This window comes from Lagopus leucura, unplaced genomic scaffold (assembly GCF_019238085.1).
Source record: "Lagopus leucura isolate 7727_CA_CO unplaced genomic scaffold, USGS_WTPT01 Super-Scaffold_100024, whole genome shotgun sequence".
In the NCBI taxonomy this organism is placed as follows: domain Eukaryota; kingdom Metazoa; phylum Chordata; class Aves; order Galliformes; family Phasianidae; genus Lagopus; species Lagopus leucura.
In genome coordinates, this window is record NW_024962276.1 from 4,382,463 (window position 1) to 4,399,004 (window position 16,542).

Consider the following 16,542-nt stretch of genomic DNA (forward strand, 5'->3'; position numbering starts at 1 on the left):
ATTATTATCTGTAGCATCCTGGGCTAATTTAAACATGCACTTGTTATGTGAGCATTGGTACAAAGAAAAAGCTCACTGTAGTACTGCTCTGATAGAAATCTACTGCATAGCTCAGGAACTCAAAATTGTAATCTTATTTCTTAGGTACCTAAGGAAGTACTTTCTTAGCCACCTAATGGAGTAGAAAATGAAGCCTTCTGTCCATGTTTTAACTACTATACACAGAAATAGCATTTACGAGAGACCTTCCCACTCAACTTCAGCAAATCACTATGAGTTAGAACCACCTAGTTGTATCAGCTTTGCATTACTGACCTTAGGTATCAGTAGCACTTCTGTCTTGGTTTCAGACATGCCAGTTAGGCAAAACTCTTAAATGCAAAATCCTTTCAAAGAGCAGATCCAAAATTCCTAAAACTGGATATCCAAAATTGAAGGCTGGTTGAAAACAAGCCACGGACCTCCATGTTGTTTTCCACTATAGAATGGCCTGTGGCTCAGCTGGTTTGGAAGAAGAATCTAATACTCTCCCTTTATGCTTACAAGACACCAATGATTATACTGGATATAGTTAAAATAAGACATAGTACCCGTCTGGATCAGCCTTGGAGTAAACTTGCCTCAGGCTGTCAAATCTGTTAGCGCAAACATTCTTGCTTCTCTTACTTCTGGAAGCTGGAGGCATCTTCCTTTTTTCCTTAGCCATTAACTAGTAGTCATTAACTAGGGAAGACTATCTGCACGATTCCCTTCTTGTCCTCCACACGTCAATCATTTAATCATGCCCTGCTGATCACAGGAATGTCACTAACACTCACTACGATCGGAAATATTTTAATGTGCTTTCAGATCACTGCAGAATATCATATTTCCTGTGCACTTAGATTTCTGTTCTGCTGCAGACTAAAGCAAGTCTTTTATTTGTGTTATGCATAGCATGCATAGAGAATCTATTGATAGGAATGCAGATATTTATACAATAAAATTGCAGTGTGGTTGCCAACTGGTGGCTGCTTGTTCTTCCTTCATCAGATGTTTTCAGTATTCCCTGTTGGGCCCTCTGTGTGTTTCTGGTGTGAACCTCAGCTTACGTCATCAGTGCTGCCTCTTCATCTAGCTGATTTTCACATCTTTGCACATTTGATATTTTGAAACTGGTGTGAATTAGCTTGTGCCACAAACTGGTTATTCTAGGTTGCTCTGTGTTTTGTAACTTTGCAACTGAGTATTGCCCTCGACCATTTGCTTGATTAAAGCAAAGCAGCAGAGATTCTACGTGGAGCAAAGTAGTGACTTTATTAAGAGTTCATCCTCCACTCTTACACACTGCTTAAAGCCATTTAAAAACACAAAGAAAAGCACACACTTTATGTTCTGACCACTGGATGGGAGGCAATTAAGCCTGGTGCTACCGTGGTACTAGGAGCTGTGAATGGTTGCAGAACTGAATGGGGGTCATGAATGGATTTACACCATCTTGAGCTCAGATGGATGCTTTCTAAATTTCTGATGCAAATGCCTCCTTTTCCAAACACCAATCCCTCAAAACTCTCCCCAGGCTCTATTCCTTGCCTTGGCGATGGGGTTTTCTTCATGCCTCTGTTCTTCACATTTCTCAGTAAGTTTTTTTCCCCACCCAACCCTTTCTGGTACTTTCCATTTCCTCACGCTCGAGAGAGAGGTTTGATCAGCCCGTAATCCATGCACTTTGTGAGACAGTCACGTGCTGCGTTAATTACATGCTGCTTCTTGGGGTCATCTTCTTGCTTGCCAACAAACGTCAGGATCTCCAGGAGCTCTGACTCCACCAATTTCTTTGCCAGCTCTTTGCTGGCGCTGATTAAATTGAAAGCGATGACCAGTCCACGGTGCTGCACTTCCATGTTATCGTGCAAGCAGAGCCTCTGCAGGATTTCAAGCCACTGGGTGGTCTTCAAGGAAGGGAAATGTTGTTAGTACTGGTCTGAAGAATACCTCAATCAAATTTTAAGGGTGTAATATTGCATTCCTAACCTTGCCTGACAGCTTATATGCTGGGCTTCACTTGAAGAACAGCTATAGATTAATGGTTTCATCTCTAAGATGAAGCCTTGGAAGCTGGCTTAAGGAAAGTTGCTTTACTTTCTGTGGGATGAACAAGGAGCATGCACACTAAGTTCCTCACTGGACAGCTGACGGACTGCATCTTCCTTAAGAGAAGCATTCAAGGTTATGCCTACACTGTTGGTAATTAGGCTTATGTCTTACCACTTCAGTCATCTTTGAGCAGAGTTTCTTTTGTGCTGCTGTAAGCATGGCCAGGGTTCCTGCTGCTGCTTTCTGGACCTTCTCATCATCCTCACCACACAGTAACACCACCAGCTTCAGCCGGTCATTTCCATCAGCCACGAACCGCTCCTGAACCTGGAAAAAGTCACAGAATCCAGAGACAACGCAGTGTGAATGCATCATCGAGGTGCCTCAGGAGCTGCTGCACGCAGCCAGACCTGAGATGCAGTTACCTCCTTGCTGACCACCAGGTTGCACATGCATTCCGTGGCTGCCTGTCGGAGTTGGTCATGGTTCTCAAACATGTAGTTTTCAATGTCTGGCAGTGCCCTTTCTTTGACTATTTTCATCCTGTGTTGAAGAGGAATCAAACCACATCATGAGATGGGATAATCATGGAATGGTTGGAGTTCAGACGGACTCCCAGAGGCCATCTGGTCCCACTGCTGCAGTGCATAGGGACACCCACAGCTCCATCAGTGCTTGCAGCTCTCCAGCCTGACCCTGGGGGGTCTGCAGGGACTGGCATCATCCCAACTCTCAGCAGCCGATGTGGTGCCTCACCACCCTCATTGTAAAAACTTCATTACATCCAACCTAAATCTGCCCTACGTTAATTTGAAATCATTTTCTCTTTTCCTGTAATCAACCTAAAACATTAACTGCAGACAGATGAGAGATTTGGGGGGCTTGAAATAAATCTGCCCACAGCACAAGGACTCATGATATGTGGTTTATTCCTTGCCTAATGCAAATTGAATTCATGCAATTTTTCCCCTTTCCAGAGGAAAAACACTTCTTACTGGGTATTTTATGGATCTTTTTGTTCAGAGACCTGAACAAAAAGGCAGAGGCAGCTCAACTTAACCACTCTTCCCAAATCTATGAGAAAAGCATTGAAGTAAAATTCAGATTCACTCCTGATAAAGCAGCTGGGCAGGGAAAAAGCCCAAAAAGCAGCAGCACTCACCTAAGCTTATCACTTCTTCCTGAAAAATTAGTGAGTCCCAGGAGAGCCTCATAGTTCTGGAGGCCATCTCTCTCGGTGTTCAGCAAGCTGACGAGGGGCCTCACCACCTCGTACACCTGAGAACAAGAGGTATCACTACTTTTCCATATTGGTGATATTCATTTGAATGATACTGGTGATTCTCATTTGAAAAAAGAAAAGTAACAAAACAAGTGGTTTCTCACCTCTCTTTTTTATTTTAAAACTCACCCTCTCTCCTGGGAACGCTATGTCTGGATTGGAGATAGCAGCAATTTTTGCCAGGGCATGAGAAGCTTTTATCTTGCCAACATCTGTGCCTTCCACAGCCAGAGGTATCAGGGCCTAACACACAGGAAAGCATTAAATGCCACCTCCCCTCACTGCAGGATCCCAACAGACATTTAATACACGTCAGGCTGGGCTGCAGGTAGAAGAATCACAGAATCACAGAATCACAGAATCACAAGGTTGGAAGAGGAATCACCTTTCCACCACCTTGAGCAACAATGGTCCCACGGTCCTTGGGGTCATCACATAACGCGAGGAACACCCTGCAAAAGCACGGCACCACTCACTGGAGCAGCAATAACCCCCCTCCCTCACGGGACAGGACAAAGGCTTTGCAATTAACTCTATCCCAGGCAAAGCCCAGCAGCCCAGCAGGCACCTGGCGATGAGCTCCTTGCTCTGGTCTGTCAGTATGGCACTGTCAGCTTTCACCATGCAGGCCAAGGCCGAGACAACGCCAGCTTTTAGCAGCCGCTTCACTCGCTTCACGACAAAATCCTTCTTGTCCTGCAGAGGGGAGGACATGGCAAAGAGATTAGCCTCTAGCAGCTGCCATCCTGCTGGGGAACAAAGCAGTTTCAGCCTGATAGGCTGGGAACCAGGAGACCTGGCGGCTGTGATGATGAATACACCAAAGAAAATCATCACAGAATGGATTAGGAAGAGACCTTCAATATCACATAGTTCCAAGCCCCCATGGGCTCGCTGCCCCCTACCAGCTCATCTGCCCAGAGCCGCATCCAGCCTGGCCTTAGCATCTCCTGGGACGGGCACCCACAGCTCTCCGGACAGCCTGTTCAGTGCATCACCCCCCTCTAAGTAAGGAACTTTCACCTAACATCTAAAATCTTCAGACCTGAGCACCTCCTGGCCACACACAGCCTACCTTGGGATGCTCCTCAGGCACGTGTTGCTTGGAGAATTTGGCCAGTTGCACCAGCTCTGGGACCAGCTCCTTTGTATCGTAGCTGTTGGTGCAGTTCACCAGTGCAGAAGCCACAGAATACAGGATAGTTTTGTCACTTGTCTGCACAGAGAAATAAAAGTCCTAGTTGAAGTGCTCACTGGCTTGCTCCCAGATGAGGGAAAAACTGAAGTTTATGGTCAAACAGGACACAGTCCCATCAGATGGTGTCAGAACCTTGATGCCTTTGGTTTTCATGTGGTAACGCCTATTACAGTCGCTGACAGTAAAGGTTAAGAGCAAACTTCTGCTCTTATCTGTTGATAACAAGTTTTGGGTATCTCAGCAGCACATACAAAACTGAACTTCTAAACTAGAGATGAGGGTTTGCAGTCAGAACTGCTCCTGCTTAGGGAGATAGTGTTACTCTGGAGAGCTGCTACAAGAGGGATGAGAGAACACTGTAAGGGGGTAGAACCTTGGCTAACTCAAACATAGCTTGCAGGGCTTGCTCATCTTCCACAAAGTCATCTTTCACGTCTGCATCCAGGGTCAGATATGCCAGTCCTTCCACAGCCCACTTCCTGGTGCGGGCATCAATGCTGGTGTTGCACAACCACCTGGAAGAGAGAAATCTACTTTTATCTCAGGAGCCAGGACTGGTTTCTTTGGAAAGAAGGAAGGAGGAACAAATGTGCTGAGAACATTTCAGGCTTGGGCCTGCACTTGGGTTCTACTACATCTCCCTATGGGTGCCTCAGGACAAGAACTTTTCTTTCAAAAGGACAAGAGGGAACGGCCTCATATTGCTCCAGGGGAGGTTTTCAGGTTGGATATTAGGGAAAACTTCTTCAGAAGAGTGGTAATGCAGTGGCACAGGCTGCCTGGGAAGTGGAGGAGTCACCATCCGTGGAGGTATTCAAGAACTGTGGAGGTGTGGCACTGAGGGACGTGGTCAGTGGGCATGGTGGGATGGGTTAGGTTTGAACTTAGGGATCTTAGAGGTCTTCTCCAACCCTAATGATTCTTTGATTCTATGATTCTCCCTGCAGGCATTTCCGCAGCAGGGAATGAAGCCAGAGAGGAGCACATAGTTATGCTTTGCAAAGTCGGGAATAACAGAACTAAAGCCAAGGTACAACTCACTTTCGGCACTGCCTGGCAAGCTTCTCCGTGGAGCCCTCAGCAAATTGCCGCAGCCCATAGTCTGTCCCTCCTGCTGAGCCCAGCTTGCAGAGACCCTGAGGAGGAATTGAATAATTCATTAATCCTCTAGTGTTTCTGCCCAAAGTCAGCCTAAACCAGTATTGGAAGTCAAGTCTAAGAGGAAACATCCAAAAACCCAATAGGCTTTTCAGCTTGTCGCACAGCAAATTCAGATGTTGTGCCCTTATTGGATGTCTTTAGTGGAAAATTAAGCAGTTTTGCCCTCAAGGTTACCAGTAATACCTGTGCTTTTTCTGGTCTGCATCTTCCTTTGTAAGGAAAGCACCAGAAGCCATCCCTGAGCTGTGGTGAGCAATCCCAACACGTCCCCAGCACGTCCCCAGCACCTCCTCCCTCTGCCAAACCCAGGGTTAAGGAGGTGACAAAGGGGCTGGCATCCTTACCACTAGGGCTCGGATTTTGATCTTCTCATTCTTGGTCTTCTTGTAGATCTCCTTCAGGAGTGTTATTCCATTAGAGATGATGAAAGTGGCCCGGCTCAGCTTGGTGGAAGCGTGGATGAGGGCTTCCACAGCCACCAGCTGGTCGATCTCCCTCTCGGACCCACACAGGGCAACCATCATCTCCATCACCCCCTTCATGCCAAGCAGCTTGTTGCCCAAGTCAAAGGGCCCTTGCAGAACTCCAGACACCATCTGGATGGCGTGGAGTGTCTTGTCCATGTTCTGTGGGTCAATTTTGCTCCTGCATGGGGCAGACAGAGTCAGCATACAGTTTTTGCTCACTGATCTCATTCCCTTGAGTAGCTCCTTGTGGGATAGGAATTAGTGAGCAGTTTTGTTTCAAGAGGATAGGGCTTGATTTTTGGGTGGTGTGGAGCCAGGAGGTGAACTCAGTAATCCCTGTGGCCCACTTCCAACTTGGGATATTCTGTGATTTCTCTGCTGGGCTGAGCACCATTAGCAAAATGTACAGGTATCTGGGACATGCCAAGCACAGATTCATGCAAAGATTGTAATCCACCTGGTAGGAGTACATGAGGCTCCATGTTCAAAGATCCTGCAGGATCTCTGGCAAATCCTTAACTCCAAAGGCCTCAGTTTGGCATCTAAGAAAGCCCCACGGCTTTCTTTAGCCCTGCAGGGAGCCCACTCCACTCACTTGATGTACTCCTCACAGATCACACGGTAGTTGTCGCGCTCGGGGTCGCAGCGCAGGTCATCGTAGAGCTTGTTGAGGAGGATGGAGGCAGTCAGCTGGGTGTTCTCTGTCAGCGGAAGGCAGCCAGGCATCTCAGGAATCTGACCCACCACTTTCAGTATCTTTTTTAAGCCTGGAAACAATGAAGTGATACGGCTGCTAGAGGAGAGAGGGCCTGTCCAAAACTCAGGATGCTGTTTGCTGGGTTTTTGCAGTGAAACAGCCAGCTGAGTTGCCAGTTACGTTTATAGCCTGATCACATCATCTTTAGACAAAGAAATTATCAAGGGATTTACTGAAAAGAATGCTCTGCTCATGGGTTTGTGGCATTGAGCACCTCCCAGGTTAGAGCAGGGATGAGAGGAAGGACTCACCATTGTCAATGACAAAAGTGGTCCTGCTGTTGTCATGGTCCTTCGGGTCCTTTCTTGGTATGTTCTTGTTGAGGAGGTTGAGAGCTCGGTCTCGTCCCTGCCCAGATACGTTCTTACTGACCAACATATCCAGCAAACGCATCGTGATCATCTTCAAGTCTTTCTTAGTATCTATACAGAAGCAAGGCAGCAGCAGCCAGTCAGGAGAAGCTTTCTCTGAAAGCTGGTGAACTCAGAGAAAACCAGTCAAAGCCATCACATGGCTGCAACATTGGTATTGAAGTTAGAGAACCAGCTCCCTTGCTTCTCCAACAAGACCAAGGACTTCCATTACCTAGCACGAGAGCCTCCTCCTTGCCATGGTGCTCCTCCTTGCCCTGCCCCAGCAAGCAGTCAGTGATGGTCTGCAGGAGGTTGCAGACAGCCAGGGAGATCTCCTCATTGTCCACCGACATCCACGAGCAGATGTTGTCAATGCCCACGTAATGGAGGATGGCAGTGGCCTGACCCCGAAAGGAGAGAGCAGAGCTGTTAGCAAAGGGCATGAGTGCATTGAACAGCTGTGATTTTTTGCTCTCCAGGTACAAGGCAACAGCAGTGAATGTCCCAAGCTGCTCACCCGAGCCTTATGTCCTGTGCACATGCCTGAAAGTGTCCTCACGGCTGCTAGGACCAGCTCAGCATTTTTGGTTTCTATCAGCTGCAGCAGCAAACTGACCCCATTGTTCTGGAAAATCCTCTCGGCGCCCGCTTCCTCCCGGCCCAGGACTATGAGGTTGTTGGCAGCCTGGGTGGGAGAGAGAGGAGAGGTCAGCAGCACAGCTTCCAGAACATCTCTGGGATATGTTTGGGATCCCCAGCTCTGATCCCAAGCATCTTCTCCAGGTGCACCTGGAGGTCAGTCTTGATCCTCCCTATAAAAAAAAACGAGTGAGCACCTGGAGAGAAACGCAGGGAAGGTGGCAGAGATGGACAGGTTGGATCCCAGTTTGGGTACTTTGGGGCCCACCTTCCCTGAGTACAGGAGCAATGCCAGATTCTCACCCTCTCTCGCTTCTCCTTCTCGCTGTTCTCATCCAGCAGGATTTCAAACATCTTCTGCACCCGCATGTCCGTGGAGAACTGAATGCGCAGCTGTGCCAACACAAAGTGTGTGCAGCATCAGAAAACCACAAAGCAATTTTCCTTTTGCACTTCAAGACAACCACGGTCCCCAAATGGCGGACAGCAAGCTGGATAACAACATGGGCATCGCTTCTCAGAAAGCAGGTATGATTGCCCAGCTCACCCCAATAGAATTGTGACTCATTAAGGCTGGAAAAGACCACCAGGTCATCTAGTCAAACCCCAACCCATTCCCACTATGTCTACAAAGCCATTGAATCATGGAATCATTAAGGTTGGAAAAGACCTCTAAGATCACAAAGCCCAACCTCAACCCATCCCCACCATGTCCCTCAGTGCCACATCTCCAGGTCCATGAGCCCCAGGACTTACCTTCTCCTGGATGTCAGCCCCCAGGCGCCTCAGGGTCTCCTGGAAGTTCTTGTTGCGGGGCTCCATGGTCGCACATTTCTGAGCATCTTTGAATGCTTGGTCCAATTTTCCCAATTTTTCTAGAGCTTGGCTGCGCCGGTACAAAGCTTTGATATCCGAAGAATTGATGTCAATAGCTGGGAAAGGGATCCAAAGGTCAGGGCATCAAAGTCTGCTTCTTGAAAATCCCCCATGTAAAATCTGCTTCAGGTTGGATATTAGGAACAAATTCTTCTCATAAAGAGCAGTGATGCATTGGCACAGGCTGCCCAGGGAGTGGTGGAGTCACTGTCCCTGGAGGTGTTCCAGAAAGGGGTCAATGTCACACTGAGGGGCATGGTGTAGAACAATCACAGCCAAGGGTGGATGGTTGGACTGGGTGATCTTAGATCCTATAATATACATTGGCTACATTTCCTGGACGCATAGGTATTGTTATCTCAGAGTGAACTGGTATCAAACCAGCACTGATGCACCAACTGCTGCATCTCCTTTTATACCTTCTCCAGTACTTGTGTGTTAGGGGACACAACACCATGAGAACAGTACCCCAAAAGCAGATATGAGCAGATGAACACAAACACAGCCTCTCCTTACCTCTAGATGCATCCGAGGCTGCCTTGGCATATTCCTCCTGCAAAACCAGAGGAGCAGAGCAATTCATCAGCAGTGAGACAGTGGAGCGTGACCCCATTGCTGGTGCAACTCAAGCTCTGTTCCCACTAACAGGGCACCCTGGTGAAAGCAATAGGAGCCTATGGAAGGCAAGAAGGGAGCTTTGGGTACCATCTCACTGGTGATGGAAGGAAACAAGCATGTCTGGTATGGGTCAGACAACAACAGCCTGCAGGCAGCAATGGAAAAGCCTGCAGCAATTTGGGGTTGGGACCATTGCTGAGCTAAACCAGCATGCTCATGCTATGCGGATGGGACCCAAAGCTTTCCTCACCTTTTTCAGGAAGCACGCTGCCCGGTTGCGGTACAGCACGGCCTGCAGTGCCCTGTCCTTGTTGAGCTTCATGGCCTTCGTGTAGCTCTCAGCAGCTCTCTCATAGTCGCTGGCTTGAAAATATTTGTTGCCCTCCTCCTTCAGCTGGATGGGGTCCTCCATCTGGGGAGCAGAGGAAAAAAAAACCCACACACTTTAGGCTGCTTGGGAGTTTTAAGGAAAAACATGAAATTTGTGCCCCTTCTGGTTTGGGCTGCCTGTTGAATATCCCTGAACAAAAGCACCTTACCAGTCTGAAGTGCTCAGAAAATCAAACTGCTCCTTGAGGCTGCGGCTCCTCAGCAGTAGACCTCCACAGCTGTCGATCTGTAGTGACCAGCGAACAGAAATAAAAGAACAAAAAAGAGCTCAGAAAGTCTGGAGAGTCCAAACGGCTCGGGAAAGAGCTCACCTCCCACTCCAAGTTTGGGCAAGAGCTGGCAGCTCCTGCTGCGTGTCACTGTCACCTGTCACCACTGCCTGTCCCCTGTGCTATATAGGGCTGGGGGCCACCGCCAGCCAGCGTGTGGGGGGACGCTGTGTGTAAGGGCACACAGCTCTGGGCACCAAGAGGGGATGCTGCTCTCCCACCCACTGGGTGGATCCCTGTTATCCACCACCTGCAGAGCTGCACGGAGAATGGAGTGGGAATGGGAGGGCTTTGTGCCATAAGCAAATCAGTTCACACGGCTGACCCCCGTCCTAGTGCTCAGCGCCTTGTCCCTTTCTATTTAGGGAGGCATGAGACAGCTGCACAGGGACAAGTGGCTCTGCCTGGCAGCTGCCAGCACCTTCCAGAACAGCCGTAGAGAGAAAGCACCAGAACCCCCTTCCCTACACTGCTTTCAGTAGGGGCAGCTTCCCCCTGACAGCGCTCACAGCCCAGCTTCCATGGCTAAGTAAGCCGTGTTTCCTACCAATACATTCCGTGCAGCTCAGTGGGTGCTGGGGGCCCTCTGGAGGATGAGAAAGCAAAAGGAAATTTTTCCTGAGGAAATTCAAGTGTCTGGCAGAGGGGGAGAGAATCAGCCTTTGTGTTTCCCCATGTGCCCCTCATCTTTGGGGACAGCAAAGAGCCTCCCAGTGCACCCTCATCTTCCACCACACAAACCCACCTGCACACCTCAGTAGGTCTGCTCAAAAGCCAGCCCCAGGCAGTCATCATCTCTGGTGTTTCTAGCCACTTGCTCACATCAGATCTTGGGAAAAGCCAGCCTGCTCTGTGGGACCATCACCCCGCAGGGAGCATCAAAGCACCCTCCAGCAGCCCTGGGGCAGTGGTGGGGCTCAGAGGAGCTGTGCTGGGCACACGATGCCTAAGGCTTCAGCTTTGCTCTGGGACATGATTTAGTGGTGGGTTGTTAGAGTTAGGGTATTCTGGTTAGGTTGTGGTTGGACTTGATGACCTGGAAGGTCTTTTTGAACCTGAGCTATGCTATAATTCTGTGGTTACTGAAGAACATCGACTGTACAGTACCCTATCTTACCCTACACTTTTGATTCCAATATTTATAGACTCTGGACCACTGGATGGCCATTTAGACCCAGCTGGTGAGGCATCCACTACAGAGACCAGCTCTCAGCTGTGATTCCCTTACTATTGCTGTCCAGAAGCAGGATCACGGTTTTTGGAAGCATCCTTGGGGGTGAGCAGACCGCTAGGGGGGGTGCGGAGCCCGGCAGCCCTTCCGCAGCCGGCAGGAAGCAGGAAGGGGGTTGATATGGGATGAGGTTCGGTACCGGTGGCATTTTAGGGACCCCTCGGCCACCCGTAGGTGCGGGCTCTGCGTGGCTCCGCGTGGCTCTGAGCGTTCCCGGACACGCGTGGAGCTGCTGGGGAGGGCTCGCCCCGTGGGCACGGTGATGGCTGCGTGTGTGGTTTGGGGACGGGTGTCACTAAAGGGACCCACTTGGGGTCACGCAGCATCACTGCGGTGTGGGCGGCCCCTTGGGGATGCTGCGGGATGCATGTCCTCATGGTGCACCGTGGTACCCCCGTGTACACTACGGTACCCCTTGGGTGCCCATCCTATCTCCCTACAGGTCTCTGCTTCCATCCCTGCAGCGCTCCGTCCCGCCGTGCCGGGGCCATGGTGGTCCTGCGGGCCGGGCTGTGCCCTGGTCTCACTGAAGAGATGATCCAACTCCTCAGGGCAAACAACATCAGGACTGGTAACTTGGTGGGGGATGTTGGTTCCTGCCCCTTTGGGGTATCAGCACATTCCACCCTTCTTGTTTCTGTGTCATTTGTAGTGGTGGACTTTGTGTCATCGGATCTGGAGGACGTTGCCCAGAACTGTTCCCTGTCTTACAAGGTACCGGGTTATCCCTGAATCCTCCCTAAGCTGGGCACTCACAGCTCCCTGCTTGAGTGGGCTTTTCTGGGGGATCTTCTGCAGGGCACGTTGGTGGCTGTGGGCTTTCTTAGACCCTTTACAAACTGTCCGACAGGCGCTGGTGGCTGTGCGCCGTGTGCTGCTGGCGCAGTTCTCAGCCTTCCCTACCAATGGAGCAGACCTCTATGAGGAGCTCAAGAGCTCCACTGCCATCCTGCCAACCGGCAGCCCCAGGTGGGTGCCCAGTGAGCTGTGCTGTGGTGATGCCCCCAGTGTGCTCAATGTTGTCCCATTTGTCTCCAGCAGTTGTCACCAACCCCAGCCTGGCTGTGCCCATTGAGAGCAGAGGTGACTTTTCATGTCCTGTGGCTGTGAAGTCAGCTGGTCTCTGTCCCTTGAGGGATGACACTGCCGTTGTTGTCCTTGCAAGAGCCTGCACATCTCTTGGAATTGGCTGTATGTCTCAGTTCTAGACTAGAGAATGTGCTGCCCTCAGCCTTCCCCTTGAGAAGAGAGTTATGGATCTGGGAGGGTTTGGAGTGATGATTTCCCAAGGCTGGGCAAAGAGATGACTTGCTCTTTGTTGCCCAGGCTTATTTCTCTTTCTCCAGTCTCCTTGTTGGCTTGTTACAGTGGGGATGCAGAGAAACCCCAGATGTTCAAACCTGGCTCCCAGGCTCTTTCCCATCTCAGCATGATTCTCTTGCACTGCAGAGCTGCTGCAGCCCACCGTGTATGGAGAGTCAGGGCTGGAGGGTGGGAGCAGAGCCCATGTCTTCTTTGTGAAGTGGATGATAGGTACTGGTATGTGAGAGCACTGTCCCCATTTTGTGGGATGCATATTGAGCATCCTACCTTGTGCTCACCCCACAGCTTGGACCAGCTGCTGGACGCAGGGCTGTACACCGGGGAGGTGACAGAGCTGGCAGGAGCACCAGGCAGTGGGAAAACACAGGTGAGTGGGGCAGGGGGTGACCTGGCCTGGGGTCGGGGACACCGAAGGCTCTCATTGTGCCATGGGTGGGCAGCTGATGACCGGTCCATACTGCTCCAGGTGTGCCTCAGTATCGCGGCCAGCGTGTCCCTCGGCCTCAGGCAGCACGTCGTCTTCCTCGACTCCACGGGGGGGTTCACTGCTTCCCGCCTCTACCAGATGCTCCAGTCCCGGGTGGAGGACAAGGAGGAGCAGGTGAGTTCGGTGTTTTTCCTGCTTGTGAGGGCATTAGCCCACTGTTATCCTCATGGACTCTGCTGGGCCCATTCCTACTGAGGCTGGGTGCTGTTCTTAGTGGAGAATGGGAGAGCCTGACTCAGTCCCTCACCCATTGCTCTTTGAGCTTGCTCTGCTGTGCTGCTGCCATCATTGTTGTGGGGACAACAGTGTTCATGGAGTGGGGGTAAATACAGGAAAAATGAAGGCCCCTGGCTCTGTGGCATGGGCAGGAGGGACGTGGGTGTGCTGTGCGTGCAGTGCAGGTTGCAGGTTGACACTGCTGTGTGTCACAGCTGGAGGCCCTGCAGCGGGTGCAGGTGATCCGCGTGTTTGACATCTACGAGATGCTGCGTGCCCTGCATGAAGTGCGGGACTGCCTCTCCCAACAGGTAAGGCCTCCAAGTTCCTCTCCTTGACAAGTGTCACTTCATCCCAGGGATATCAAAGCCTCAGTGCAGCTGTAACACCTCTAAAAAATGTTGCTCAATGTGGCATGGTTGATTCTGTTCTGCAGGTGGAGAGCTCGGCGGGGCCGCTCAAGGCAGTGCTCATTGATTCCGTGTCAGCCGTGCTGTCCCCGCTGCTGGGTGGCCAGCAGTCAGAGGGTGAGCCCTGAGCTGCTCTGTGGGGGGGGAGGCTGATGGCAACATGCTGGAAATGATGTGAAGGTGCTTATAAGCACCATATATAAGGCTCACACAAGTCCAGCGTCACCAATGAGCTGCTGAGGGTCAATGGTTGGACTTGATCTTAGAGGTCTTCCAACTTGAGTGATTCTATGATTCTACCTCTGGGGTGAGCTCTGGGGGCTGCTCCCTCTGTTTGGGTTGAGCACTCCACCCCTCAACACCTGCTCCACCTGCAGGCTTGGCCATCATGATGCAACTGGCCCGGGAGCTGAAGACATTGGCCAAGGAGTTCAGCGTGGTGGTGCTGGTGAGTGCTGCTGTCCGTGAGCATTCCTGCCATGGCAGGGAGCCCAGGTTTAGGAGCCCCTGGTGCAGCTGCTTTGGCTGATTGGTTGGAGGGAAAGAGCTTCATCAAGTGACAACTTAGCCATCATCTCCTGGTGACCTCAGGAGTTTCACTGAGTTTCACAGCCTGTGTGTGTGCGTGGCAGGTGACCAACCAGGTGACAAGGGACAGCAGCACCGGCGCTCTCAAGTCAGCACTTGGCCGCTCCTGGAGCTTCGTGCCCAGCACCCGTGTGCTGCTGCAGGGCAGAGCAGCGCCGTGGGAGGAGGGCACTGCTCCACACACTGCCTGCTTGGCCAAGTCACCGCGCCAGGTGGGCTCTGGCTATGGAAAAGGGAGGTGTGGGTGTGGAGCAGTGGGATGCAGAGTCAGCCCCCCCAGGGGGACACACTGCAATGGGAGAGTGGCAGATGTGTGCTACTGAGAAAGGCACCTGATGCCAGCAGCCTGAGCTCTCGGGTTTATTCTGTTAAATAAGGGGCACTGCTTGCAACCTGGGTCAGTGTGTCCCCAAGCCCATCTCACTGTCACGGTGCTCAAACACCTGCAGAGATGTGATCCTGTGCTGAGTAATGGCAATAACGGTGCACCTGGGGTCTTCTCAGAGCAAAGTGTGCTAAACTGCATTCATTCAGCAGACCCAGATAAAATGAGGGCATTGGCAGAAAAAAGTCCTCAAGGGGATGGAGCTGGGGGCTTTGGCTTGGGAAAGGTGCAGCTCATGCAGGCTTAGTAGAGTTGAGCTCTTCTGTTTCCTGCTGCAGCCAACAGGGATACAGGTGCAGCTGGATATTGGCAACAATTATGTGCAGAAACAGAGGCCAGCGACACCCACACCATGACCCTGATGGGGACAGAAAAGCAAATGTCAAGGTCTGGGAGAGCTGTAAAAAAAACTATGCAGACACAGCACATACTGCCTCTGAGTCCCACAGCACAGAACAGTTCCTGTTCTTCTGCCTTGTGAGAAAACGTGTGTGGGGTTCCCTGGAGAGCTCTCTTGGCACATGTGTGGTTGGCATGGGGCAGGCAGGACCCCTCCTCTGCCACCAGTGGGGCTGTCCCATCCTTGGCATTGCATTGGTTTGTGGTTTTGTTCCCACCTCATAACTGCTGCCTTGGGCAGCCCATGGTGCTCTTGGTTGAGAAATAAAGGTGTTGCACACTGTTACAGTCCAAGGCTGTGATTCAATGTGTGGCAACTTCTGCTCAGCTTCAGATTTCTCAGTAATCCTTAGCATAGGTGGGGTGAGTTAGTGAGCAGGGATGCAATGGGCACTGGATGTGATCCCGTCACTTTGACAGCCCTGCAGCGTTTTGGGGCACTGCTGTGCTGCGTAAGACTAGAATTCATTTTAAAGTTACAATTTTTGTGCTGCTCTGGGATTTCCATGCCTGCGGCTGGTTATGTTGGGGCAGTTTTCCTGTCTGCAGGAACTCACAGAATGATCCTTATGGGCAGGAGGGCTGTACAGAGCCATGGTTTTGTCTGGAGCAGAGGGGTTTTCCATGTGCCTCCTTCCCCTAAATCATGGGAGGTTGCAGTCATCAGCCCCACGTAATGCCGGGTTCGGAAAATGCTCCTTCTGCACTTTGTCACTGCGGGCTGTCATGGGACGGTGACTCAAAAGGAGGAGAAGGGGAAGGGAACAGGGAAAGGTGACGAAGCCGCGCTGCTCCAGAGCTCCTGGCACAGCTGTGAGACTTTCATCTGCTTGCAGTCTGCTTTGTGCTTTGCTGGGGTAAGGTGTGCAGGGTGTGGGGTTTGGTGCTGCGGTCCCGAATTCCTGGTGATGATGCTGTGGGTTCTGTGTACCTTTTGGCATGGGCACAACGATGGCTTCAGGTGACAGCAGTCTTACCTGCGCTGGAAAATCTCAGCTTCTCACTCGAGCTGCTTTGCCCTAAATTTACATAGTAAAAGTAGGTCAAAAAGAGTTTCTGACCTAAAAATCCTAATTCAGCCTTTCTCCCTGTGCTCAGGCAGGCAGTCAGTCCTGGGGTCAGCGCTTGGCTGTGCCACTGCAGGTGGGGATGTCCCTGCTCTGAGCCCCGCTACCTGCACTGGCTGCAGGGCTGTAGGGTGGAGTGTTTGCCCTAGATGTGTGTATTACACACACGTTTGGATACATTTATGTGTATATATATGTACTATCTGTATATGTGTGCATATATCTATTAGGGTATGTGCATGTCTGCACACATACAGGGACACAAAAGCATGTACATTTTTGTGTACCCTGATCCTGTGGATAGCATCCATGCCTGTTCAGTAGAAGAAAGACAGGGAGCTGTTGGAGAG

At 50.9% G+C, this 16,542-nt stretch overlaps 3 protein-coding genes across 11 annotated transcripts in view; 2 read left to right on the plus strand and 1 right to left on the minus strand.

Moving 5' to 3' along the window:
• LOC122184542 (schlafen family member 5-like) overlaps nt 1-1,269 on the plus strand; it is a 7,283-nt gene extending 6,014 nt beyond the window's left edge. For 2 of the 4 annotated variants that reach the window (XM_042879560.1, XM_042879559.1), the window contains one exon: nt 49-1,042. In XM_042879560.1, the coding sequence (XP_042735494.1) occupies nt 49-184 (136 nt within the window). In that variant the 3' untranslated portion in view covers nt 185-1,042. Of the gene's footprint in view, nt 1-48 lie in introns of all 4 variants that reach the window. The other 2 variants (XM_042879558.1, XM_042879561.1) reach the window with 2 other exon arrangements.
• Nucleotides 1,270-1,277: 8 nt separating this feature from the next.
• Nucleotides 1,278-10,176, minus strand: UNC45B (unc-45 myosin chaperone B). Of its 2 annotated transcripts, XM_042879563.1 has the most exons (21): nt 10,129-10,167; nt 9,967-10,043; nt 9,678-9,839; nt 9,326-9,362; nt 8,690-8,865; nt 8,237-8,326; nt 7,812-7,979; nt 7,527-7,695; nt 7,193-7,363; nt 6,780-6,951; nt 6,062-6,362; nt 5,598-5,692; nt 4,930-5,071; nt 4,434-4,574; nt 3,927-4,054; nt 3,744-3,810; nt 3,488-3,601; nt 3,239-3,354; nt 2,502-2,619; nt 2,248-2,403; nt 1,278-1,931 (listed from the first exon to the last, which is right to left on the minus strand). In XM_042879563.1, the coding sequence occupies exons 3-21, from the start codon at nt 9,837-9,839 to the stop codon at nt 1,665-1,667; spliced, it is 2,790 nt and encodes a 929-aa protein (XP_042735497.1). In that variant the 5' UTR covers nt 9,967-10,043; nt 10,129-10,167; the 3' UTR covers nt 1,278-1,664. The 2 variants fall into 2 exon arrangements, with proteins under 2 accessions (XP_042735497.1, XP_042735496.1); XM_042879562.1 differs by having other exon boundaries at nt 9,967-10,176.
• Nucleotides 10,177-11,401: 1,225 nt separating this feature from the next.
• Nucleotides 11,402-15,416, plus strand: RAD51D (RAD51 paralog D). Of its 5 annotated transcripts, none has more exons than XM_042879691.1 (11): nt 11,402-11,491; nt 11,760-11,888; nt 11,970-12,031; nt 12,168-12,286; nt 12,926-13,007; nt 13,107-13,241; nt 13,559-13,654; nt 13,780-13,870; nt 14,131-14,201; nt 14,386-14,553; nt 15,005-15,416. In XM_042879691.1, the coding sequence occupies exons 1-11, from the start codon at nt 11,443-11,445 to the stop codon at nt 15,080-15,082; spliced, it is 1,080 nt and encodes a 359-aa protein (XP_042735625.1). In that variant the 5' UTR covers nt 11,402-11,442; the 3' UTR covers nt 15,083-15,416. The 5 variants fall into 5 exon arrangements, with proteins under 5 accessions (XP_042735625.1, XP_042735628.1, XP_042735624.1 ...); XM_042879694.1 differs by having other exon boundaries at nt 11,423-11,491; nt 11,782-11,888; XM_042879690.1 differs by lacking the exon at nt 11,402-11,491 and having other exon boundaries at nt 11,501-11,888.
• The last annotated feature ends 1,126 nt before the right edge of the window (nt 15,417-16,542 follow it).